Source organism: Amblyomma maculatum, chromosome 1 (assembly GCF_055883805.1).
Source record: "Amblyomma maculatum isolate TAMU_Amacu chromosome 1, ASM5588380v1, whole genome shotgun sequence".
In the NCBI taxonomy this organism is placed as follows: Eukaryota; Metazoa; Arthropoda; class Arachnida; order Ixodida; family Ixodidae; genus Amblyomma; species Amblyomma maculatum.
In genome coordinates this window covers 331,611,391-331,636,038 of record NC_139344.1, presented here as the reverse complement: position 1 = coordinate 331,636,038, position 24,648 = coordinate 331,611,391, and the positions used below count along the sequence as shown (strand labels likewise).

At 49.2% G+C, this 24,648-nt stretch overlaps 1 protein-coding gene across 7 annotated transcripts; it reads left to right on the top strand.

Annotated features, from left to right (window-relative positions):
- Nucleotides 1-644: 644 nt before the first annotated feature.
- On the top strand, nucleotides 645-23,761 carry LOC146207424 (uncharacterized). Of its 7 annotated transcripts, none has more exons than XM_084587292.1 (8): nucleotides 645-1,192; nucleotides 10,640-10,753; nucleotides 11,657-11,797; nucleotides 12,086-12,292; nucleotides 18,593-18,776; nucleotides 19,801-19,916; nucleotides 21,370-21,687; nucleotides 23,545-23,761. In XM_084587292.1, the coding sequence occupies exons 1-8, from the start codon at nucleotides 968-970 to the stop codon at nucleotides 23,578-23,580; spliced, it is 1,341 nt and encodes a 446-aa protein (XP_084443418.1). In that variant the 5' UTR covers nucleotides 645-967; the 3' UTR covers nucleotides 23,581-23,761. The 7 variants fall into 7 exon arrangements, with proteins under 7 accessions (XP_084443418.1, XP_084443399.1, XP_084443404.1 ...); XM_084587273.1 differs by having other exon boundaries at nucleotides 646-1,192; nucleotides 23,511-23,761; XM_084587278.1 differs by lacking the exon at nucleotides 10,640-10,753 and having other exon boundaries at nucleotides 647-1,192; nucleotides 23,511-23,761.
- The last annotated feature ends 887 nt before the right edge of the window (nucleotides 23,762-24,648 follow it).

The window sequence follows — 24,648 nt, the reverse complement described above, 5'->3', positions numbered from 1 at the left end:
CATTTCCCGGCCTACGACGAATCCTCGGGCATACTGGTGCGCCGCCTCGTTTCCAGGACCTAAGAACATGCACCCGGAGTTTCACCTGCAGCGTCGGGTAGCAAGAGCCCAATCATTAGAGAAATACTATTCCAGTCTACCAATTACGACATATGTGGACGCAGCAGAATACGGGAATAAGACAGCCTATGCCCTGGCACTAGTCGATCACAAGTATCGCTTACAAAATTCAGCGACGATAAACGAAGTACGAACGCCAGAGGAGGCAGAAGAGGCGGCTGTAGCTCTGGCGATTGTCACGACGGACTCCAAATACATTTTTAGCTACTCAAAAACAGCCATTAGAAATTTCGCAAAAGGTAGAATTCATCAACCAGCAGCCAAAATTTTGAAATGTTTTGATTACTCTAAAAACGCACGTTCGTAGAAATTGCTTTCGCATAACAAAAAAAAAAAAAAAAAAAAAAAATCAAAATACGCGCTAAAATACGTCACTGTGACGTCATGTTTTTGAAGAATATTACATCCGCCAGGGCGGCGAGCTACCATACCCATGACGCCAACGCGGGCCGACTGCTCTTGCCTTACTTCATTCCTCCATGATTTATGGGTTCGTGTCCGCTGTTGGCTGTCAGTCGGTCAGTCGATTCAATCTATCTGCTTTGTTGTGAACTCTGCCGAAAATTATCGATAACGATCGGTTTCCAACGTAGTTGTGTTGTGTTGCGTTTAGCTCTAAAGTGTCGATGTGCGAATCTGCTTCAGAAGGAGCTGGAACGTGTTATTCTTCTTGGCTCAGTGCTTAGTTATCGTTTATGCTCTTCATCCTGACGCTAGTGACGCTGCATTCGCTTGCGACTGCCAGAGCACGCTACCTGCTACCGGCGCTAGAGCACTATACTGACTATACCGGCGCCACTGACGTTGAAGTGAGCTGAGTTGTGCACACGTTCGAAACGTGTAGAAGATGGAGGGTGAGAGTGACGACGGAAAATGTAAACCTAAGCGGCGTAGCCCCATCGGGAGCGTTGTTAAGACACGCCGGGGGCTAGCCTTCGCGCTGTGGCCCAAGACGAGGTCGACGTTGAGACTGGATACTCTCAGTGTTGTTGCGAAGGTTAGTGGTTCTCTTTCATCCGAAGCCTCGGAGCCGGCGCGTCTGGAGGGTGCCGTGTCGCCGCGCCTGCAGCAGGTAGGATTTTTCAAGCTTCGCTTGGTTTTGATTACCCTGAAGAATGTGCATGCTCAGTTAGATGGGCCGTACGACGTATTGGAAGTGGTAGTACCGCACTTCGTGGCGTCAGCGCCGATGATGGGTCGTCGCGACCAAACGCTGCTGTTGCGTAACATTATGAATGTGTTCTTTAGCTGCACGTGTACGTGTGAGTTGAGCACGAAGTTTCTAATGAGTTGTGCGGTCCTATCATGTGTTAAAAAAACGCCGTCCCTATCAATTCACTGTATTTTCATCTCGGTGTTCCTCGCCGTGGTCGCTCTGTCCTTGGGCGTGTTCGGCTGCTGACACGAAGTTCGGGGGGTTCAGTTTCGGTCTCTGAGGCCGTACTCCAGTGGAGACGAAACAGCCAAAGGTCAATCTGCTGTGCGATGTGAGCGCATGGTAATCCGTAGTCCTGCACTCCTGCGACCCACGTGTCACGTTTGGATGTTAAGCCCTGTAAGTTACTTTTTCTTTTTGCTTTCATTGTGGGGAAATCTGAGTAAAGGAGGTTTACTGCGCCCCGACGGGGTGGTGCAGTGGTAAGACGCCCGACTACTGTCCGAAATATCCGGGCTCGAACCCGACCTCGGCGGCTGCGTTTCGATGGAGGCGAAACGAAGAGGCTTCCATGTGCTGTGTGATGTCAACGCACGTTAAAGATCCCCAGGCCGTCGAAATAACACTGTCCGGTGGGCCTCTTGGCCTCTTTCATCCGCTCGGCGCTGACCGCGCATGATCCGCAAAAGAGTCGAATCAGACAGTCGATTCCAGGCGCCTTATGGTCGCCGCGCAGGGAACGTTAAGAGTTTAAGTAATGTGAATACGTACACACATGCACAATAGTGTACCGCGAGCACGACTTCGATGCACATGGAGGAAGCTCCATGTAGGCAGAAGCGGCGAGGCATACCTAAGTGGCGCCTTGTATTGCATCCTCCTCTCTCTTTTCAAGTGTTTGCTTCTTTCTCGCAACTACTCGCAAGTTTGTCTGGTTTGCGTCTTGTTTAAAAACTACCAGATGGCGCTGAGTGCCTGATGTCAGTTTCATCATGTGTAGCGTCTGTGGAAAGATTTTTCGCGCCAGAATAGTAATTTTCCGAAATGTAGCCAGATTTAAGCTATATTTCACCAAAATAGCTAGATTTTGAAGAAAGGAGCTAAAACAGCTACTCGTAGCTAAACTAACTTTCTTGGTACTAGTTGTGTCCAAAAGTAGCTAGATTGGCAACACAGCTAAGCACACGTGCCTTGCCCCACATTCGGCGGATGGTGCGCGCGCTCTCCGCGATCACGCGATCGCCTCCTACACCCAGCTCGTGTGCCGGGTAACCTTCGTTCTCCGCTGAGGCGCGCTGCTGCACATGGGCGTGATAACGTTGGGCGTGATGCCTGAGCCAACAACTGTGCTGCAGCTTCAGTTTGAACCTATATCTCGGTAGCAGTGGCGTCGCGAGGGGGGTGCGGTCCGCACCGGGTGCAGCGCCAAGGGGGGGGGGGGGGGGGGGGGGGTGCGGCTGGTCAGTGAGAGGGAGGAAGGGGTGGGGGCCCGCGAAATGAATTATTGTGTAAAGACTCGAAAATGTGCGCATTGGTGCCTCTGAGACACTTGCTGGCTCTTTTTATGGACGCGTCTTGCACAAGGTGTTCGATTTTTTCCTTTTTTTTTTGCTTATGTGCTGCTTGAAACTACCGTTATTGTTTGTAAGGACGTCCTTTTATATCTCTGTTCGCACTTTCGACCAGAATCCGAGTCAATATCGCACGAGTGGTCGCTGAACTGATCATAGTGGAAGCTGTCTTCTGAGCGCATAGCCGCCTTGACATGTTATTTGGAAGCTCAGGAGAAGTACTGTGAATGTAGCGACGTTCACTGAAAGCACTGGAGTGAGTGCTGTGCAACATGCATACGGTAAAACACTAGATAGGTCTGCATAGTTACCAGTGCACAAGCTGTGCCGTGTTGCAGCTGTCGTATCTCGGGTTGAGATGAAAGTTTAAGGCAGTGATAAAGGAAACCGGCGTCCGTCTGCTTGAAACAAAACTTCAAATATAGAAAAGGTATAAGCAAAACTTGGGAGCACACCGAGCATCGCATGTATCTAGTTTCTTCGGCCGTCGCACTAAATGCATTGCACCTTGAGATTTTACGCCCCGCACACCGTCGGTTTTACGACAGCGCTATGCAGCTGTTCGGTTTTGCCTTACCGCACACTGCCGTCCATTTGAATCGTCATCGTAAAAACCGACGCAGATGGGCCCGTCCACGTGACGGCGGGCTGTTCTGTTCGGGCCCAGGTCGTCTTTTGCTTTTTGTACGAAGCGTACTGTATTCTTAAATGCGCCGAAAGGCCGACGCGGAATACGGGTCTGAGAGTGAGCTTTCAAGGCCAAGAAGTGGCCAGCTGAAAGAAGTGCGGGGCGCAAAACATTTGGATGGCGGTGCCGATGCTTAGGCCGCCGGAAGACATAAGTCTCTGCCAACATATGTGGCACTATCGCGTTCTTGTGCTAACTGCGCATATGCTTCTAGGACGAGTCTATAGTGGACTACAATATTGTTGTTCAGTATAGATTATTTGAAAGTGCGCCAGAAAACTGATGGACGTCTCGTGTGGGGTGTGATATAAGTAGTGTTTGTTGATTGATTGGGGTGGGTTGATATTGTTACGGACGACATCAAGGAAGAAAAAGCGGGTAGTGGCGCGGACAGGAGCGCTCGCGCTAGGCCCGGCAACATTTTCATTAAACGTCATCTCACTGTCATCGACAATCTCTCTGTCCTCTGTTCTCCTGTTTTCATCGGCTTGCCGTATCGTAACATTTGGTTGGAGGTGCTGGTACTTTATCATCACCCCCTCATCCTGGTCTGGAGCATCAGCGCCCTGCGACTTCTTGCGCCGTCGGCGAAAGGTTAGGAGGCACTGCATGGCTGTTCCCCAGCCTGCCGGACCCAGCAAGACCTTGCCGTTCCTCCGCCCCGTCCCCCCCGCCCCGACCACAAGACACGACGAAGGAGAGACTGACCCGAGACGCCATACATGACCACAAGACACAAGGAGAGACCCGAATGACCTAATGTGACCCCACTGACCTGATGTGCTGACCAAGGACCCTACGACCCAAGAAACCGCTACACTTCAAGACATTCTCCCCTGCCTATGCCATGCGGTGCGTGCCTTGGCCTCCGCCATCGAGTCGTGGCAACGTGTGGCCCGAGAGTGTCCTGCCAAGGTTCATCGCGAATCATCGTGCCGGCAAGCCATTCTATTCTTCCTTCTTCCTCTTCTTTTTCAAGCATCTAGACACGTCCATCATCATGCCATGGAATCATCAACATCGTGCATTTCCTCGTCCACGATCGGGACGATCGCTCGGTGGCCCCGGGTAATGTTACGGACGACATCAAGGAAGAAAAAGCGGGCAGTGGCGCGGACAGGAGCGCTCGCGCTAGGCCCGGCAACATTTTCATTAAACGTCATCTCACTGTCATCGACCATCTCTCTGTCCTCTGTTCTCCTGTTTTCATCGGCTTGCCGTGTCGTAACAATATTATGATTGATTAGTGGGTTGTAATCTGCGATTTGGGAATGAAACAAGCGTTTTGTACACGAATAATTTCGCGTCTTGTGTGGCTGAGATTGAACTCGTATGATGGAACCTATGGCTGTACTACTTGTATTCCTGTACGGTGATTTTGTACGGTCTGTTGCCACCGTTCCGTGAGCAGGCCGCAGAGTTGGTATTGATACAAGGCTAAACTCGCCTCTAAAAAAATAACGTGCCTTTGATGAGCCAGCGCGTCACTGCCTGCAGAGGACTCAGGGAAGAGGGGACGTGTCGGTGCCAGTAAGCATCTCAACACCACGGCGCTTGCTAATCGGGCAGCCTAAAAAAGCCGAGACGCTTTAGCGTTGCAGCCCCCTCTAACATTCCAGACCGAGCTAGTGTTTCATCCATGCCGGATTCCGAGGGGAAGGGAAGGGGGGGTGGGGTGGACTTGCGATAGTTTCGTATCGTTTCATTTTCTGTACTAAGCTATACGCGTACCGAGCATGTACTGCGCGAGTTTTTTTTTTTTTTGTGTGTGTTTGCGCACTGTAGTGTTTCTTGTGCACGCGTCGATCGATCGCGCGCGCGAGTAACTTGATTCTCGGAGCCGTCGGCAGTTTAGCGGCCCCGTTCCCGGTGCCCAAGCGGACGCCCGAAACCACCACAGAAGCCAACGCTCGCGCTAGTGGGCCGTGCAGAAGAGGGTTTACCTTCGCTCGATAGCTAAAGAGCATAACCAACACAACCGTCTACTTTCACATGACATCCCATCAGATGTTGCCTAGGTGCAGTACATACGCAGCGCTCTATCCGCGCCATGCGATCTATACGGCTGTTTCAGGCACTGAGTTTCAGCACAATGCCGCGTGTACAAAACATGATGCCGATAGAGATCAGGCATTTCGTTTCATGTGTAGATACTGTTCTTTGGCAGGTAGTTCGAGCCTTCTGCGTAGCGCCGGTTTTCACCTTCAGGTGACCTTGACAGGTACTCATAAACTGTCAGGTACGTTCTTACAAACTAATTTACAGTTGAAGCTAAATGTGACTGCGCTAATTTTGACTACGCTAGGTAGAGCTGGTCGTCGCGCGTCACTAAATTTGACCTTCCAGTGACCTTGACCTAATGAAGTCTTAATAATAATAATAATAATAATAATAATAATAATAATAATAATAATAATAATAATAATAATAATAATAATAATAATAATAATTGGTTCACAGGAAGGGAAAGGCGCAGCATCTGTCACACTTGTTTCTGTGGACACCTGAACCGCGCCGTGAGGGAAGGGAGGAAGGTGGGAGTGAAAGTGGAAAGAGAGAAAGAGGAGCCGTAGTGGAGGGCTACGGAGTAATTTCGACCACCTGGGGATCTTTAACGTGCGCTGACATCGCACAGCACACGGAAGCCTCTTCGTTTCGCCTCCATCGAAACGCAGCCGCCGAGGTCGGGATCGAACCCGGGTGCTCCGGCACAGTAGTCGGGCGTCTTACCACTGCACCACCCCGGCGGGGCAATAATGAAGTCTTGGTGTCAATGATTCTGTGGTGTCTAGCCGAAGTATACCGCGCCTTCCTTTCTCCAAAACAAAGATCCCCAGGTGGTCGAAATTACTCCGTAGCCCTCCACTGCGGCTCCTCTTTCTCTCTTTCCACTTTCATTCCCACCTTTCTCCCTTCCCCTACGGCGCGGTTCGGGTGTCCACAGAGCAAGTGTGACAGTTACTGCGCCTTTCCCTTCCTGTGAACCAATTTAACTTAACGGGTGCGTTTCACGCTTGACCGACGGAATTCGCGAGCACTAGCTGGATTCGCTGGCTAGGGGTTCTGGGCTGGTCACGCGGATGTCGCCCTACTGCAGCTTTGTTGAAAGGAGGTCATGTTACAATCGCATGAAAAAAAAAATTGCTTGCGCAGCGCTGCCTTATGTTCGTCTACCTGTGATTTGATTTATTCCGGGGTTCCACTGTGTATTCGCGCGTGCGGCCTCTCGCCTCACCTAACGTTGTTTATGTGCATGGATTCGACACTACGGCTACGGATCCTCTCAACTATGCATAACTTGAATGTTCAGCCAGGAAATGAAAATGAATGAATGTCTGATATACGCACTATCGCTTGTTGGCAACATACGGATATTTCCATTTTGTCCAATTGTATTAGCACATGCACTAGGACAGTTATTTGTTGTACAGGAATCTAGCATCCTCAGCAACCGCTATTTTTCTTCATCATCTGCAACGTTCTTCTTCTCAGAACCTCAAAAAATTAGCGGTGGCTGAGCTCTGGTTAAGCCTGAGTGATTGCGAAAGCAATACCTCCCTGGCTACGCTTGGCTCTGCTGGTGGTTCGGCATGGTTTCGCCTTTTGTGCAACTAAAGGATTTACTCTGGACACAACATGGTTTCTACTGTTTGTTTATTCCAATGAACACTCTGGTGGTCCGTATAGTGACTCTTGGTCTGAACACTGGCTCGCTCACTAGCCAACCGCTCTTGCCTTTCTTCATCTGTCTCCTCGGCACGGCGCCGGCGTTTGCGCGCAGCACGTCGCTCCAGCGACGCCTTGTACAACTCCTCAGACATGACTAAGCGGAGCGCGCCTGCGGCGCCCCGTTTATCCTCTCCTACCGAGCGCCCTCACACGGCGAGCCGAGGAGGCGGTCACGTGGTAGCCGCCGCGCCGAGCGAAGGAACGACGAGTTGGGGCCCCTGCTCTCCTCTGGTCGTGACGTCACGCTGTCACGTGGTCGTGCGCCGCAGCTGCGCCGGAGCGAAGGAACGACCTCCACCGACGGCAGAAAAGTGCTGGCAGTATTGCTTTCGCAATAAAAGGTTCACGAGCTCGGCGAGAGGGACCAGAGGGACGGGCTACCCGAGGTTACGCTGAACGATCCGGTGCCCAAGCACGGCTACGGCGCTCGCTCGCGATTTGACCAGAAGAAGGTAGGAATTTTCGCTTGTTAAAACAGCAACCCATTATGTGTTATATTCCTTCAGAAATGCGCACGTCCAATTAGAGAGAATGATACGGAAAACAGCGATTGGCTTTGAAATGTGATGTGATGACGTCTGAGCGTTCGGTGCCAGCTCATAGCGATAAATAGGAAGGCTACGACAAACGGTTCGGCTCTGGCGTAGTAGTCTCGGCCACTGATGCAGCTCCATTTAAAGGGTTGTGACAACATTACGCGAGATGGGCCCTAATGGCTGCTGTCGCATGAAGAAAAAAAAAAATTATGGGTCTCTTGGATGTCTCTTAAGAGGAGGATGGCGAAAGCCTACCCTTCCTCTCTATCATTTCCCTCTCATGTTTGCCTCTTATCGGCGTTCTTTGCAGTGCTACATAGTATAATTAGAATTGGTTTACAGAAAAGGAAACACTCGGTGTCTGTTGCACACTCTCCGGCAAGTGCTCACGGATGCTACACCATCGCTCCTGTCGCTTGGCGTTTCTCGGCGCGCGTTGCAAGTGGAAGACTGCAGATGGTAGGAACGCTAGACATGAACGCATCTCGCGGAATCGCGCGGAAAATGACAATTCTCGCGCTCACATCTCTCGTACAGCTCTCGCAAACAGGATTTAGTTCCACCAGAAAAGTTTTTTGCCACCACCACCTAGAAAGACTTTTGCCTTAAAAAAAATTAAAGAGCACTGCAGAATGTGCATTGGAGTAATGCGATAGCACGGATGCTGCTGTTGGTTGCTTCTGGTTGCTTAATTCACTTCTTGTTTACCCATTTTAGCCTTTGGTACTTTCAAATTGCGCGCAAATCCCTTCCTATACCTTTTACGGCTCTACATCCAGTTGCGTGACGTCACATCCTCTACGTCACAATTCATTCCTTGATTAATTTTAGTCTGGTACTTTCAAATTGCGCGCCAATCCCTTCCTATGCCCTTTTTCGGCTCTACTTCCGGTTGCGGGACGTCTAATCCCCTACGTCATATTAATTAACTTCTTGCTTATTCATTTCAGTCTTCGGTGCTTTCAAACTGCGCGCCAATCCCTTCCTACGGCCTTTTTCAGCGCTACTTCCGGTTGCGTGACGTCACATCCTTGGTCACCCTAATTGACTGATTTCGTTAACTATTTTAGTATTTCATACATTCAAATGTGGCGCCAAGCCCTTCACTGAGACCATTTTCGCCTTTAAATGTTTTGCCTCTAATTAGTTACCTAACTAACCTATGGGCTTAATTATTTTTTTTTCTGCAGCAGCATTACGTCAGCCTCTATTGATTGACACTCTTTACCGCTTCTCAATTAACCGCAACTGCTGCGGACGCGGTCTGCGGACGCGCTCTGCGGACAGAAATCTGTGAACATAGCGAAGTAACGCTTTCGCGTTAAAATTATTTGCTTGTGCAACGCTGTCGGTGTTGTACGGTTGTGCCTATGTTTGTGGTCGCTCCCCTCGTGTCTGATTTGCGCCGTCTAGTCTCCGCCGGTAACATAGGAATTTCTCATCAAGCATTATGACTGCAGCGCTACAATGAATAATGCGAAAGCATTACTTCTCTATGTTCACAGATTTCTGTCCGCAGACCGCGACCGCAGGCCGTGTCTGCAGATCGTGTCCGCAGACTGTCTCTGCAGAAAGTGTCCGCAAAATCGTGTCCGCAGCAGTTGTAATTGAGAACTGGTAGAGGTTAATGAGTGGTGTCAATCGATATAGGGTGACGTAATGTTGTTGCCGCAAACATGATTAGGTCAATAAGTTTATTAGGTAATTTTAATTAAATAGCTGGTTCACAGGAAAGGAAAGGCGCAGTATCTGCCACACTTGTGTGGACACTTGAACCGCGCGTAAGGGAAGGAAGGAAGGTTGGAGTGAAAGCGGAGAGAGAGAAAGGGCTGCCATAGTGGAGACGTCAAGGATGTGAAGTCACGCAACCGGAAGTAGAACCGAAAAAGGACATAGGAAGGGATCGGTGCGCAGTTTGAAAGTAGCAGACTAAAATGGGTAAACGAAAAGTGAATCAATGAGGTAGATTGATGTGACGTCACGTAATCGAAAGTAGAGCCGAAAAAGGGCATAGGAAGGGATTGGTGCCCAATTTGAAAAGCTTCCTCTGACGGGGCTGGGACAGGTAGGTCACCGCCGCTTCCGGCGGGGGCTGGCCTGCTACTGAATTTTTATCTGTTGTAGGCCATCATTGCACCCGTGGTGGTGGACTACGGCTGTTGTTGCGGCGCGCGTCTTTCTCTCCCTCTTCTTCTTTCTTTCTTGTCTATTTTCTCTTCTGTCTGCTCGAGGCAGCGGAGGTGGCTTAGCTATAGATCCAGTAGCAGGCCCGTGCATTTTCTTTTCTTTCTTCCTACAGCCACAACAACAACAATAATTTGAAAGTACCAAAGACTAAAATGGGCAAACAAGAAGTGAATGAGGTAGATGATGTGACGTCACGTAGCAATTTGAAAGTACCAAAGTCAGTGCTTTCGCATTACTCCAATGCAGATCCGGCAGTGCTCTTTAATTTTTTCGTTGCAATGAAATGTTTCGTCGTCAGCAACCGCTTTTCTGATAAAAAGTTGATTGATTTATAGGAAGGGAAAGGCGCGGTAACTTTCTCACTTGTTTTTATGTGGACGCCTCAACCGTGCCGTAAGGGAAGGGAGGAAGGTGGTAGTTTAAGTGGAAAGAAAGAGGAGCCGTAGTGGAGGGCTACGGAGTAATTTCGACTACCTGGGGATCTTTTTTAACGTGCGCTGACATCGCACAGCACACGGACGCCTCTTCGTTTCGCCTCCATCGAAACGCAGCCGCCGAGGTCGGGTTCGAATCCGGGTACTCAGGCACAGTAGTCAGGCGTCTTACCACTGCACCACCCCGGCGGGGCTGCGTTTCTGATAATCACATGCAGGGTTCGTCCTTGGGGGAGAGCCTCGATGAGAAGAGCAAAGGGCACAAGGACGGAGGGACAAATCAAATGGCTAGCGACGGCTTTGATGCCCACATGCAAGTGTGCCTGCAGCAGGTAGGATATTTTTTTTTTTTTTTTTTGTTAAAGCAGCTCCTTGTATGCATCACATTCCTTCAGGAACGATGAGGCCGTTTAAAACTACTTGGAATGCGACAGCATTCGAATTCTCAACTACTTTTTCCTTGTATGTCTGAGTCGGTTTTGTTGCTGCGTTCATCAGCACATTTCCCGACATCCACCGGTGGCTGTAGTGGGGCTCAGAAATTTCGAGCTGGCCATATGAAACGTATTTGAATTTAATTATGTAGATGATTCTCTTGTGATAGGCCCTAAGTGATAACGTGACCTCTGACGTCATTGTCTCGACATTGAGAGAATTGAAGCAATTTTTGAATTTGATGTCATGTGAGTGATCCTCTGTGGTCGATGTCTCGTCCTCGCTCGACCTTCATGACGTCATCACTGTCTCGACCAATCAGATAATTTTGTATCTTACGGCGGCGGAGTATGCGTGGGGCGGGAACAATAATATAAATTTAAAATATGCCTTGCAGTTAGAATAACCCACAGTGAAGATAGCGAGTGAATTTATCCAGTTACGACTTCGTTGTTGATTCCAGGTGTTAGCCATATTTAGGAACGCTACGACAGGCTGTTCCGCAGTAGAAACTGAAATAAAACTTGTTGCTGGGCTAGTTGGTTCGTGATCGTACGGGAGAAAAGTAAGCGCAAAGGAGACGTATACAAGCAAGGAGACAGGACAACGCTCTTCCTGTCTCCTCGTGTTCGTCTTTGCGCTTATTTTTCTCCCGTACGATCTGCTGTAGAAAAGCAGTCTCAACGAGTGATTCAGTCTATCTTAAGGTTTGTGGCAATTTACTGTGCGAGGCGCCCGTCGTGCTCCAAGGTTCAGTCGACAGCAGCTACTGGTTTCATAATCACCTCAATCACGCGCAGGTCTCGTCTTTGGCGCTGAGTCCCGGGAGTGAGGTGCACGGGCAGGAGAGGGCAGGGTACGTGGTACCCGGAAATATGTTGCACCAGGATCAAATTCCGAATCAGATTGGCGGCGCCGATGGGCCAGCGTACCAGCAAGAGGTATAGGATCTTGTCAAAACTACAACTCGATATGCTTCAGGTTCCTTCAGAAATAGTTTGAATGAGCGACGTAGTAGACAGCGAATGATTTTACCCTGCGAAGTTCGCGCTGTCGACCCTACGCAGATCACAGCGATTTACCTGAAAGCTCGCACAGTTTTGCGGTTCCGTTCTCTCCGCCACCATTTGAGCTTAATTTTTGATCTGTGTGCAACTTAACTGCCCGAGATATCTGTTGCAGTGGAACCCCTCATTGCCAGCAAGCGCTGCTTTCTTGATCACATGCAGCGTTCGTCTTTGGCTCAGAGCCCCGGGAAGATTGTGCATGGGCGAGAGGACGCAGGGTACGAGGTACCCGAACGCCGAAAGGAGGCAGGGTACGGGGTACCTGTGCATGGGCGAGAGGATACAGGGTACGAGGTACCCGAACACACGCTGAATCCGAATCGAGGGCGTGATTTCGACGTCGCCTACGTGCGAGCGTACCTTGAACAGGTAGGATGTTTTAATGCGAGAGCGTTTCTTACCTCGTGAGTGACGTCATCAGAGCGTGTCATCAAAGCGTGTCCTCGTGTGCGTGATTGTCTGAAGCCCTCCACTATGGCACCGCTTTCTCTTTTTTTACTCCAACCTTCCTCCTTTTCTTTACGACTTGGTAAGTGTCCGCAGAGAACTGTGACACTGCGCCTTTTTTTTTCCCTGTAAACTAATTTGAAACGCCGCTGATGCCTGCTGTACTGGATCTGCTTTCGTATGGTGCGGCGTTCGATAAAACGCCAAATGAAAGGCGCCGGAGCACGGACGCCTGGCATGCGCAGTGTGCGACCGCCGCATGTTGATTACTGGCTGCTAGTGACTTGGCTACTGGCTATCGTTGGCTACTGGGGAAAGTTTGTGACAGAACTGCGCCTTTTCTTTCCTGTAAACTAACGTTGCTGTAAGCCAATTTGAAACGCCGCTAATGCCTGCTATACTGCCTCTGCTTCTGTAAGCTGTCTGGTGCGGCATTCGAGGGAGCGCCGAATGAAAGGCGCCGCACGGACGCACTTTGTATATGCGTGAATCGCCTGGTGACGTAACGACCACCGGATGTGACGCCACCACGACGTCAGTTCCGATTATTACACGTCACATCCGGTTATGACTTCATGGCCGGCCATGGCGTCGCCAGGGGAAGACTTCATAGTCGTTTTTGTCACTATTATCATCACTGTCACTAACTGCCACTAACGGTCATTATAGATCACTACCACTAACTAGAGGTGGCGGTCTCCATGGCAACCGCGCTGGCGTGACGCTAGACAAGGAGACCTAAGATACGTTTCTCACATGCCCAGCGTGGCTGTCAGGATGATTGACAGCTATAGTGGGACAGGACGGACGCCGCATGAGGCATTAAAGGCTTTCGCCTTAAAATTGTGTCCATACGAGAAATTGAACCGCCATGCTTCCGTGTCCTAGCCGAACGCGTTAACCGCTACTCTGCGTCGACGTACTGCGAACGCGTCCACAATTCTTTTTTAGAGTAAGGGTGCTGCAGGCCTTTGGGCGAAACGAAGAACTATATAAAAAATAAAGCAATAAAATTAAAAAATAAAAAGAAAAAGTAAATAAAAATGAAATGACACACTAGTCTAGCAAGAGTAGCAGCAACGCATGCTTTCGCATTTTGTTCAGTGCAGGTTCTACAGTGCTACTGTTACGCAAGGGTGGAATTATGTGCCATTTGCGCCATTCCGCGCCGTAAGGATTTCCCTGCGCCATATCATGCTCCAGAGATAGCAAATTACGCCTTAAATAATTTCTGCCGCCATTCTGCGCCGTGCCGAAAAATATTGCGTCAAGAACGTTTTGCGTCAAAAAAAGATATCAGAAGACAGTTTCGGTTTTGTCGGCTTAAGCCCATAGGCCTGCATTGACACGCAGCAATGGTACAGTGGTAGGACGCCCGACTACTGTGCCGGGGTTCCTGGTTTCGATGCCGGCCGCCGGCGGGTGCGTTTCGATGGAGGGGAAACGGAGAGGCGTCCGTGTTCTGTGCGATGTCAGTGCACGTTGTTGTTGTGGCTGTAGGAAGAAAGAAAAGAAAATTCACGGGCCTGCTACTGGCTCTGTAGCTGAGCCACCTCCGCTGCCTTGCGCGGACAGAAGAGAGAAAGTAGAGAAGAAAGAAAGTAGAGAAGAAAGAAAAAGATAGGGAGAGAAAGACGCATGCCGCAACAACAGCCGTCGTCCGCCACCGAAGCAGTGGCGGGTGCAATGACCCCTGCAACAGAAAAGATTCGGTGGCAGGCTAGCCCCCGCCGCAAGCGGCGGTGACCTACCTGCCCCAGCCCCATCAGGGCCAGGATCAGCCACCCTTCACCAACTCCCCCCCCCCCCCCCCCCCCCCCACTTCAGCTGCGCGGCAGGAGCTGATATTGTTGCCAGGTCACCAGGGAGTTGAAGGAAACGAGAGCACAAACGCTTTGGCCGGAGCTTTTCTTCCCCGGAATCCTTCCGTGTCCTTCCTTACGGACTTAGGCCCCCCTTCTCCGTTGATCGCATATTCCGAGACTTACAGTATTTGCATCTTGAAAGGCAGACATTCCCGAGATGCTAAAGGTCTTCATAAATCAGAAGACTGCCAGCTTAGAAGGATATATACAAACTGTCTTTCAATAATCAAGCTACTCTTCACGCCATTGAACCCAATTCCTTTTCGGCGCAGTGCACATTTTGTGGCAAGAAGGCAAACGTGCATCGCATGGCATGGGCTTGTCAGAAAATTAGCAGCATTAACGTAATAAGTCACTCAACGTGGGAAGGAGGTAGGCGGTCCTGTCCAGCTCACAGCCCTCGAGGAACGATGCCTCGTCGAAAGAGCACGGACAGCGGCTTTCGCCGATGGTGTCCCGGACTATATATGATCGGGTCAGCATTCCTGTTTTCTAAACTGTTGTGGCTTTAAATAAGCGTTTTCATCATCTGCTGGGGATACTTCAGTAGATTTAAAGCTAGGAGTGGCAACGCATTTCGCAATTTTTTTCAGATCTGATGCTTTGTTGTGTGTATAAAAGTGGGTCTATGTACTGCTCTAAAATGCAGTTTGTATAATTAAAACTTGACAAATCCACATTTTAGGTGCTTTCGAAATGCTCCGAACCTCTCCATTTTTGCCTGCTCCAAGCGACAGTTTTTCATGTCCCAGGTGTCCTCATGGCGCGGTCGGTCAGTTTCACCTCCGATTGCAGCAGCCCAATATTCACCGCGTTCCTTGAAAAATGTGCACGTTCAGCTAGAATTAACGACACGTATGAACGGCAGCGAGTGATTTTACCCTATGACGTTTGCTCTGTTCACGCCATTAGGAGACTTTGGCAACTTGGCCGGTGAACTTGTCCCAGGGTCTCTTCTTTAGAATGCGGAGAGGCGATAATTGTTATCCCGCTCACAGACTCACCGCAACTGGTTCGGAGAGGGGGGTTTCTAGTTCACTATGGCTCTTTTTCTATGTTAGAACTAGTGCATTTGTGTTCCTTCTTGTGTGTCGTGTATAAAGAGAAATAATTATTGATCATAACTTGTTAATTTAACGCCTAATTTTTTGTGCTTGTGAATGTTTACGCAATCATTGCATACTCTGGAGGGGAAGGTTTTTTTTCTGAGAGGGTGATGGCTTTGAAAACGAGGTTGTTATAAGTGCAGGCGGCCGGGAGCAAGATACACGTATTTCGGACCTATCATCTTGATGTGCTTGCAGCGTTGGACTCCGGCCGAAGAGTCGGTTAGTCGCAGTCGGATTATGGAGGAAGTCGTTTCTAAGCTTCGCTATCTCATGATAACCTCAAAGGCCGCATCTGGCACCCGGCTAGACGATCACACAACGTGTTGTTAAAGACGGCGACAGTGAGTCGATCAGAGAAGCAACAGCAGCCTCGGATTGCGTAGGCAAGGCTTCGTATCCATCAAGTTTGGAGCTGGTGAGGACGGCGACGGTGAGATGCGACTTGGTAGCGACACAGACGAGCCGAAGAGGCGCGTGGTGTTGCTCGGCCAGTAAATGAACGGACGGCAGGGAACAAAAGGGCTCGTTCCTGATGGTCTGCAGAGTGGTGGTCCGCGGCCGCGCCAGCATTCTCTCCTTTTCGGTAGCGTTGGGGTGAACAAAATAACCCTGCCCGGCTACGTTTCATCGGCTCCTTTGAAGCAGGTGCGCATCCGAACGTAGGCCCGGCAGACGCTAGGTGCTTCTTGTGCCGCCATCTACGTCGTTCAACTACTTCCTCCTCACCACCAATATCGAACTCATCTTGGGGGCATGAAACCAGAGTGAAAGTGTGCGCATATGTGCAAAACTGAAGTGAACATGCCACTCCTTCGACTACCGGCCCGCCCTTAACCTAGGGATCCTAGGGAATACGGACCATATAGAACTCTGAGTGTGTCCGGGCGTGAGCCTGTTCTTTCCTCATTAGTCTAAAATGTAAATGAAGCCACTCATCTTCATCCTCAATTTGTACTTCTTCACTCGTCAGCACTTTTCTCCTGGGTGGAACGGGCATCGTCTTCACCGAGGAGCGTCAAGCGCTACCCCGACCCCACATCTATATAAAACTGTGCACTGTTAGACACACATTGTGAAAGGCAACATCCGTGCCAGCGACAGCGTACTCGGGTGACGTACTGGCCTAGTCTGGTCACACCCCAAAATGCCTGCAGTTTTACCAAAAGTGAACTAGGCCGCTGGCTGCTTGCTCGGAGGCAGAATGTCTGCGGCAAATACGGCAATGAGCCGGGAAAATTGGAGTGGTCTTCGTACAAGGCAAGAGAGAGAGAGAGAGAGAGAGAGAGAGAAACAACTTTATTTGCTCGAGCTAAATACGACGTCTGCTTAGACGCCGTCGATGGGAGTGGTTTCCCTCTTCACGGCACCCATATGCATCCCTGGCCGCCTGGGGACGAGCTGGTCTTCTACGGCGGGGCTGGTTAGCAAGGTCTCCCATCGCTCGGTAAGGGAGGATGAGGGATGGGGTGGTGGGGTAGTGGAGCAGGTAAGAGGTGGGGGGATTTCCTTGATGAATTTGCATACTCCAATGACATGTTGGAGCGTGCCTACCTCAGTCTTGCAGAAATCACATTCCTTCTGGTACCTTTCCGGGTACATCTTGTGTTGAAGGTAAGGGTGCGGGAAGGATCCTGCCTGTATCTGCCTGTAGATCGCTTGCTGTTCTCTGGTAAGAGGTTTGTGAGGGTCGGGGTAACGTCGCCTCTCCGTCTTGTAATATTTTGGAATAACTGCGCGAAGGACGAGGACGAAGATAGAAGGACACAAACACAGCGCTGTGTTTGTGTCCTTCTATCTTCGTCCTCGTCCTTCGCGCTGTTATTCCAAAATGTATTACCAACTAGCCGGCACCTCAACGCTTGTTAGCGTCTTGTAATAGTTCGTAATTTGCTTATAACTAGTAATGGACTGTGGCTCACCTTCCTCTGCCCGGTGTTCCATCTCTCGGGCGAACTGGTGGGCAAGCTCGTTGCCCTCCAGCCCACAGTGAGCCGGTGTCCATATCAACTCAACTTTCCTTTCAGGAAAGTCGCGTTTACTTTTGAGAATTCTTAGTGCCGCAAGAGACACCCATCCCTTTCTGTAATTGTTATACGCCTTTTGCGAGTCGGTGACAATTCTGAAAGGCGCGGTCCGAATTAGAATATACGCCGTTAGACTCAAATTCATGGCCAACACATACTACTGTCGTATAATATACCTGTACCTGAGGTGCAGAAACATCTAGACGGATTGTATTCGCAAATACATGCTCCTAAGCTACGAAATATAATAACCGAAATTCAGTGCGCAACGAAACAAAATCATATTCGCGCACAGCGATCTTCAAGGAAACCAGCGACGTTGAAGGAATTGTGATACACAGCGGTAGCAAAACGGCAAAGGTTGGTACTAGATGCTACAAGCAAAACTGGAATCGTCGCCACCGTCACAACGGGGAGGGGTTGAAGGGTTCCTTGCCCTACGGGGCTGAGACGGTAGGTCAACGCCGCTTGCGGCGGGGGCTGGCCAGTCACCGAATTTTTATCTGTTGTAGGCCGTCATTGCACCCGCCACCGCTTAGGTGGTGGACGACTGCTGTTGCGGCACGCGTCTTTCCCTCCATCTTTTTTTTTTTATTCTCTACTTTCTTCTGTTCGCACGAGGCAGCGGAGGTGGCTCAGCTACAGAGCCAGTAGCAGGCCCGTGCATTTTCTTTTCCTTCTTCCTACAGCCACAACAACAACCGTCACAACGCTACCGAGAAAATAATGGCCGCACCTTCATTTCAAGCTCGCAGGAGCTTTCTCCGCACAAACCAAAGCTCCGCGTCCTGTCCTCTCAGATACCTCTCAGATAACTGTTGGCAGCAAAGGTTAGCTGTATCCCCAAAGAATTTTCGCCGCATTCCTGTAAGCCAACCGCCGGAAATGCGTTGAGGTATGATGTAACATGAACAATTCATTCAGAGACAACAATGCCAGATGACTTCATCGCAAAGAACATATGAAATATTTCTTTCCCCACGAGCACGCGTCCCGAAAATCCGAGCTGCCAATAATACATACGGTAAGCTACAACTTCAGGACGCAGAAGCAGTACCTCCAATGATTTTTTTTTGTTCTCGGGGCAGCTGCACCACAATTCCGCTTTACTTATTTCATAGCTTTAGGCAAGTCTTCTCACTGCAGCGCACCGAGCCGCTGTCATGGCGTCACAGGTATCTTCCACCACTGATAATCAACCGCTTTCTCTTCCACCAAATGCAGTTTCGGACAGAGCAAAACAACACCGACCGAGAGGAAAAAGCTGCCGTTTTTGCCATGTATGGACGTCGTCCGGTCAAGGCTACCGTGCCGAATGAGGGCGCTCGATTGCACATGTACTTGGACCCTGGTGAAGACCCGCAAGAGACTGCAGACTATTGGACACTGATCCGCAAGGCCATGGCAGGTAGGCATCCCGTTGAACAGAAAAAAAAATAATGAATATGGATCTGTGATGTGCACTGTACAGGGTTGGGCAATAACATTCCCTCATGTAATACTCAATAATTGGGGAAGGGGGGGGGGGGGGGGGTGGAGGTCATCATCATCATCAGCCTGCCTATACCCACTGCAGGGCGAAGGCCTCTCCCATATTTCTCCAATTAACCCGGTTCTGTGCTAGCTGCATCCACTTGACCCCTACGAACTTCTTAACCTCATTCGCCCACCTAACTTTCTGCCGCCCCCTGCTACGCTTTCCTTCCCTTGGAATCCAGTTTGTTACCCTAAGCGACCATCGGTTATCCTCTCTTTGCACTATATGTCTCCAAATTCCCCGATTCTCTGAACTGTGGCCGCGAGCCATCCCTTCCGTACCAGTAATTCATGGACTCACTCACTCACTCACTCACTCACTCACTCACTCACTCACTCACTCACTCACTCACTCACTCACTCACTCACTCACTCACTCACTCACTCACTCACTCACTCACTCGTTCACTCACTCACTCGTTCACTCGTTCACTCACACTCACTCACTCGTTCACTCACTCACACTCACTCGCTCACTCACTCACTCGCTCACTCACTCACTCGCTCACTCACTCACTCGTTCACTCACTCACTCACTCTCACTCACTCACTCACACTCACTCTCACTCACTCACACTCACTCACTCACTCACACTCACTCACTCACACTCACTCACTCACTCACTCACACTCACTCACTCACTCACACTCACTCACTCACTCACTCACACTCACTCACTAACTCATACTCACTCGTTCACTCATTCACTTTCATTAATTCACTCTCATTCATTCACTCTCATTCACTCACTTATTCACTCTCATTCATTCACTCTCATTCACTCACTTATTCACTCTCATTCATTCACTCTCATTCACTCACTTATTCACTCTCATTCATTCACTCACTTATTCACTCACTTTCATTCACTCACTCATTCACTCATTCATTGTAGGTGAAGAAAGCAGTAAGGAGGAGAGATTCCGCCTGGCACACCTGCTCCTGGACAAAGGAACCAGAGACATAACGTTCGCGCCGAAGGCAGCGAAAATCGCAGCTGCCATCATTTGCGTAAGCAGTGCCTCCAGTCTTCTATTTCAAGTTTATAGTAAAATAGCACGGGGACTAAGAAGGACGCCGCGTTAGAGGGCTCCAGTTTTCAGACTAGCATTGCGCTCTTTCGCGCGTATTTGCATTCGCGCACAATAATTGCACACGCATCCGTCCTTTTGTGTTTCGTCTCCGTTCAAATGCAGTTGCATTAAACGTCCAGGACTAGATCGCGCTTCCATTCGTTGCCAGTCACAGTCAAGTGCCCCCAAACATTTCTCCCTGAGGGCCGGACTTTTTTGGATTTCTCCAGATGACGGGGGCCGCAAACCAAACAATTCAAAAGTGGAAGACGAAATTAAGAACTCAAAAAATGCAAAATAAGTCATTGGGTCACCTCAGCAGCACGGCGTCGGCTTTTTTCTTTTGTTTGTTTAGGCCGACCTTCTAGAAATAGGCACGCAAGCAACAGAGCTTGACTCGGCTGACCGCCTATGAGTCAATGGAAACAACTCTGCGTGCGGACACCCGCATTATTTGGCGCTCGTATTGCTGTCTTCGATTACATAATTTTTCGTTATATTATGAAGTGCTTTGGCAAACACGATCTCTTGCTTCCTGTCATTATGCTGCCAGTTCATTATCCTGACGCATGTTGGTGAGCAAAGAGCACATGTTTTCTCATCCTTACTTAAGGTTAGACCAGCAGGTGTCAGTAGCCTAGAATATGACAAAGCTCGAATTGCGGTCGGTCCGATTTGTCAAATGAGCGAACTAGGAACTAATGCAACGCGGCTGACGTAGCCGCGTACAAGTCTGAGCCCTGACATGCTCGTGCTAGAGGCACAATTAGCCTCGTAGTCGTGGCAGGATGAAGGCCTGACGCCGTTGGCAGCTTGTGACCCGCCGCGGTCCGATCAGAATGGCTCTGCGATCCGTGATATTAGTTTAGAGACCACTAGTATAAACAGTTCTCGCTAGACGTTTTCTTCCGGCTCTGTGTATACAGTACTAGTAAAAAACTTGAGGGCCTTTGCAAGAATATTCGGCGCAAGGGGCGATTTTAAAGATGAAACATTAACCGCCGAGCAAAGGGTGCGCATTCAAGGATAAAAGAGTTGAGGAGGCACATCCGTCGGTCTCCACGGATGGCTTTTCATTTTAACCAGGGTCTGTGGAAAGAAATAAATATGACTTCTGGCATAGGCAAGCTAACGCATTAGTGTTAAAATTATTGCTTGTTAAGGATTTCCTTAAGCTTCACTGGGTTTAGTGTTTCCTAAGCTACCGCTGTGCCTCTTCTATCGCCTCCCTGTGACACTGCTCTCCATCTTTTTTTACACCTTATCCCAATTCTTCTCTTCCTTCTTCTCAAACAGCTATTGAAGTAAAATTTCGATGAGCGTTGACTCGCTCAGAAAAGGCTCGACGGCTTTCTTCAAGGTGTACCTTACCACATCCTCTTTCATTTCAGCGGAGACCACAAGGACATGACTTTCTCTGCACAATGCTCCGCGTCTGCGAGACGTGGTACAATGAGCGCGATGAGAGGTTGCCCCGGGCTATGTCCTATAGTGACCTGTTCAAGATCCGAGAAAAGGGTCCTCGTGTACGCTTATGGATAGCTTATGTGGCTTTCCTTGCGAACTTGATGGCCGCATTGACCCACCCGGATGGCTGCCCTGGAGCTGTGTGGACACCGCCCACCCTGAACCTGTTCTTCATCTCTGTGATGGTGTGCAACTGCCTAAATCTGATGATCTGCTGGCCTGCTTTGAACGTCGAGATTGAGGTGAGGCGACGGACACTACCCACTTGTTGGTCTAGGCTTAAGTAAGATTATACATGTCTGCCTTGTTCTTACTCATCTGCGCTCGTGTGTTTCGCGGTTTTCTTAGTAGAACGAGGTGAAGGAGGTCAGTACACTAAGCCGAAGTAAACCGAACAAGGGTTGAGGGAGAGTTTTGAAGGCTAAAGTGTTATATGTCTTAGGCAACGCAGAACTTGTCACCTGAAGCGGTGGTACCAAAAGGCGCATGACAGGACGGGGTGTTATCAGTAAAATTAGTAGTAACTAGGTATGAAGTAGATGTGGCTGTAGTCCAAAATGAGAGGTAAAAAAAAACGCATATCCCGTCGTGGCTCGCTTGCGTCACAGTTGCCATAGCAACTGTGACACATGCGCCAAAGCAACAGTGATGGTACAGTTGCCATAGCAACTGTGACGTCAGCCGTTGTTGAGCCATCGAAGCGGCAAGTGGGATAGCAGCATGCACAACAGATCCTTTCCCGCCATCCTGAGTCAATGCGGGCCTGAAGCCGATTGAGAGCCATTCTCTTTCCCTTGCGAAGCAGAGACGCGATAGAAATTTTGAAATGTGTTTTTTGCTTAGATTTGTTTGAAGGGTTTTATGGGGCTGGTATAAGGCAGCTGTCTGCCTCGTTGCTGCATCGTGGTTTTAGAAGCATGTAGCAACACAAAGACGAAACACGGAGAAGCACTATATTAAGCAAAGTAGATTGTTGGGCCAGTTGGTTGGACATTATGTTAAAAGAGCGCTAGGAACACGGACAGATAGGAAGACAAACACACACCGCAATAAGTGTTTGTCTTCCTATCTTTCCGTGTTTTTAATATAAAGCACTATATATGTCTGTCTTGTTTTTTCTCATGTACGCTCGTGTGTTGTCCTGGTTTTCTGGGTAGAATGAGGTGAAGGAGGTCAGTATAGCCGAAGTAAACCGAACAAGGGCTGAGGGGGAGCCTCAGACCATTAGCGAACGTTTCGACTAGTGCCCAGAGACAAGCCCACTTGCCTAAACGTTGGCTTACGCACTTAGCCTCCCACTAAACTTTTGTTCGGTTTCCTTTGGACACCGCGGTTTTCTGCGTTTCGTCCGCGGGTTGCCTAGTTCCGCTGAAAACCGATATAAGGCGCTGTTGATGCGAGAAGGGTATCCTGTTGTTCCCAGTAGTTTATTGCGAAGGTGTTCGTCCTGTCGGGATGTCCCGTTGAGATGTCCCAGGGATGTAACGCCTTATCAAGATCTGCATTGGGATAGGCGAGGAAGAATATACAGGTTGTGGGGCTGGTTTAGTATGGTGGGCGAACCTTGCAGGGAGCGGTGCGGCTTGATAGTGATAACAGGAGGCGGTTGGTGCCGCGGCGATGTTTTCGAGCGTGCCATAGATATTACAGGTTAGAGTCAATTATTCGTGGAGAGGATAGCTCAGTGTTGTCTGACCTGTCGCGTCGATTGATTAACGCGTTTGGCAAAGGGAGTGTTGAGTCGCTTCTTTCCTCTTCAAGACGGTCGCTGCAAGGGGCTGAGGTAGTATCCTCCTGCGTGGCTTGTTTCTGGACCTTTATCGAATGCTTTCAACCAGCTTTCGCAATTCCCATACGTTTGGGAATAAATCGCGACTTGCGCGGAGGCTTCGCCAGTTATGTGGAAAATCGTAACGTTCTCGCGAGTATGTACAGGACAGCGCTGTGATTTGAATAATCGTGGTCTTAATTATTATTTGAATAATCACGCTTGTGTTAACCCGGTACATCAGATATCCGAGCTCCCGGTCAATAGGACCGAATAATGTTTTTCAAATGTTTTCAGATGGACGTCTTTTTGTGGGTGCTCTCTACCGTAGGAGGGACCGCAGCAAAAGTCGCACCTACCCACGTGAAAGATATGATCTCGTGTGTGTGCAAGACGGTTGTCCGCCCCGAGTGTCCTCCTGAAGTTCGCAGGGTACTGAAACGCGTAATTCAACTTCGAGCATCCGGGTGGCAGCTCCCGGAGGAAGAGGCGTCTGCTTTCAGGGCACGCGGATGGAGTTGAAGATTTGGTCTCTGTTTTTTTTTTTTTTTCTGTGCTAAATTCAAAACTAAAGGGGGGATGTGCTCAGTAGGACAATTCCCACAATTTTCAGTATACCCTTTGCATCGGCTGTTTGTTTTGCAGGGCCATTCGCCTAAAAATAAAACAAAAAATTTTGTTTTTCGTGTGCAAACTGTTGCTAGAACCTCTTTGGGCATTTTGTGCTGTGTTTGCATGTTTTGTGTTACGTGCGTTTTGATTTTGTGGGACTATACATGAACTGTTGTGTAGTCGCATAAACAAAATATTGTTTGTCTTTAAGCATGTGTAGATAGCAAACTGCATATGTGAATTCATGTTAATACAGAACAACACAGTGATTTGGGAATGTTAGACACGAATACGCATCATCAGTATGGGATCCTGCTTATGTCACCCTAGCTTTTTCTTTTCAACTTGTTCAAAATAATTCCACTCACTTCATCCTTTCTAACTACAACAGAACAGCCAGCATATCATCAATGAAAAGTAACCTTGAATTATTCTTTAGCGTTTCGCCATGTGTTGTGTCTAACTGAGTTTCTTGTTTATTAATATATAATTTGACCACTCCCCTGTGTAATGCCTCTGCCCTTAGGGTAAATAAATATTAGCAGGTAGCAATTTATTAACATAAAATAAATATTTTGCACAATTGTCTGTGTCTGTCTATTTTTTCAGAAACCGAGTGCGTTGAGGGTCAAAGTGGGTGGCTACTTTTTTAACGGTAGCGGCTAAAAGCCCGTGCTCTGTGTTTAGCGCTTTCGTGGTGTTCTGCATGAGATGCTGTTGGTATATAATCAGTAAAACATCCGACCACCCTGCCGCGGTGGTGCAGTGGTAAGACTCCCGACTACTGTGCTGGAGTACCCGGGTTCGGTCCCGACCGAAGGCC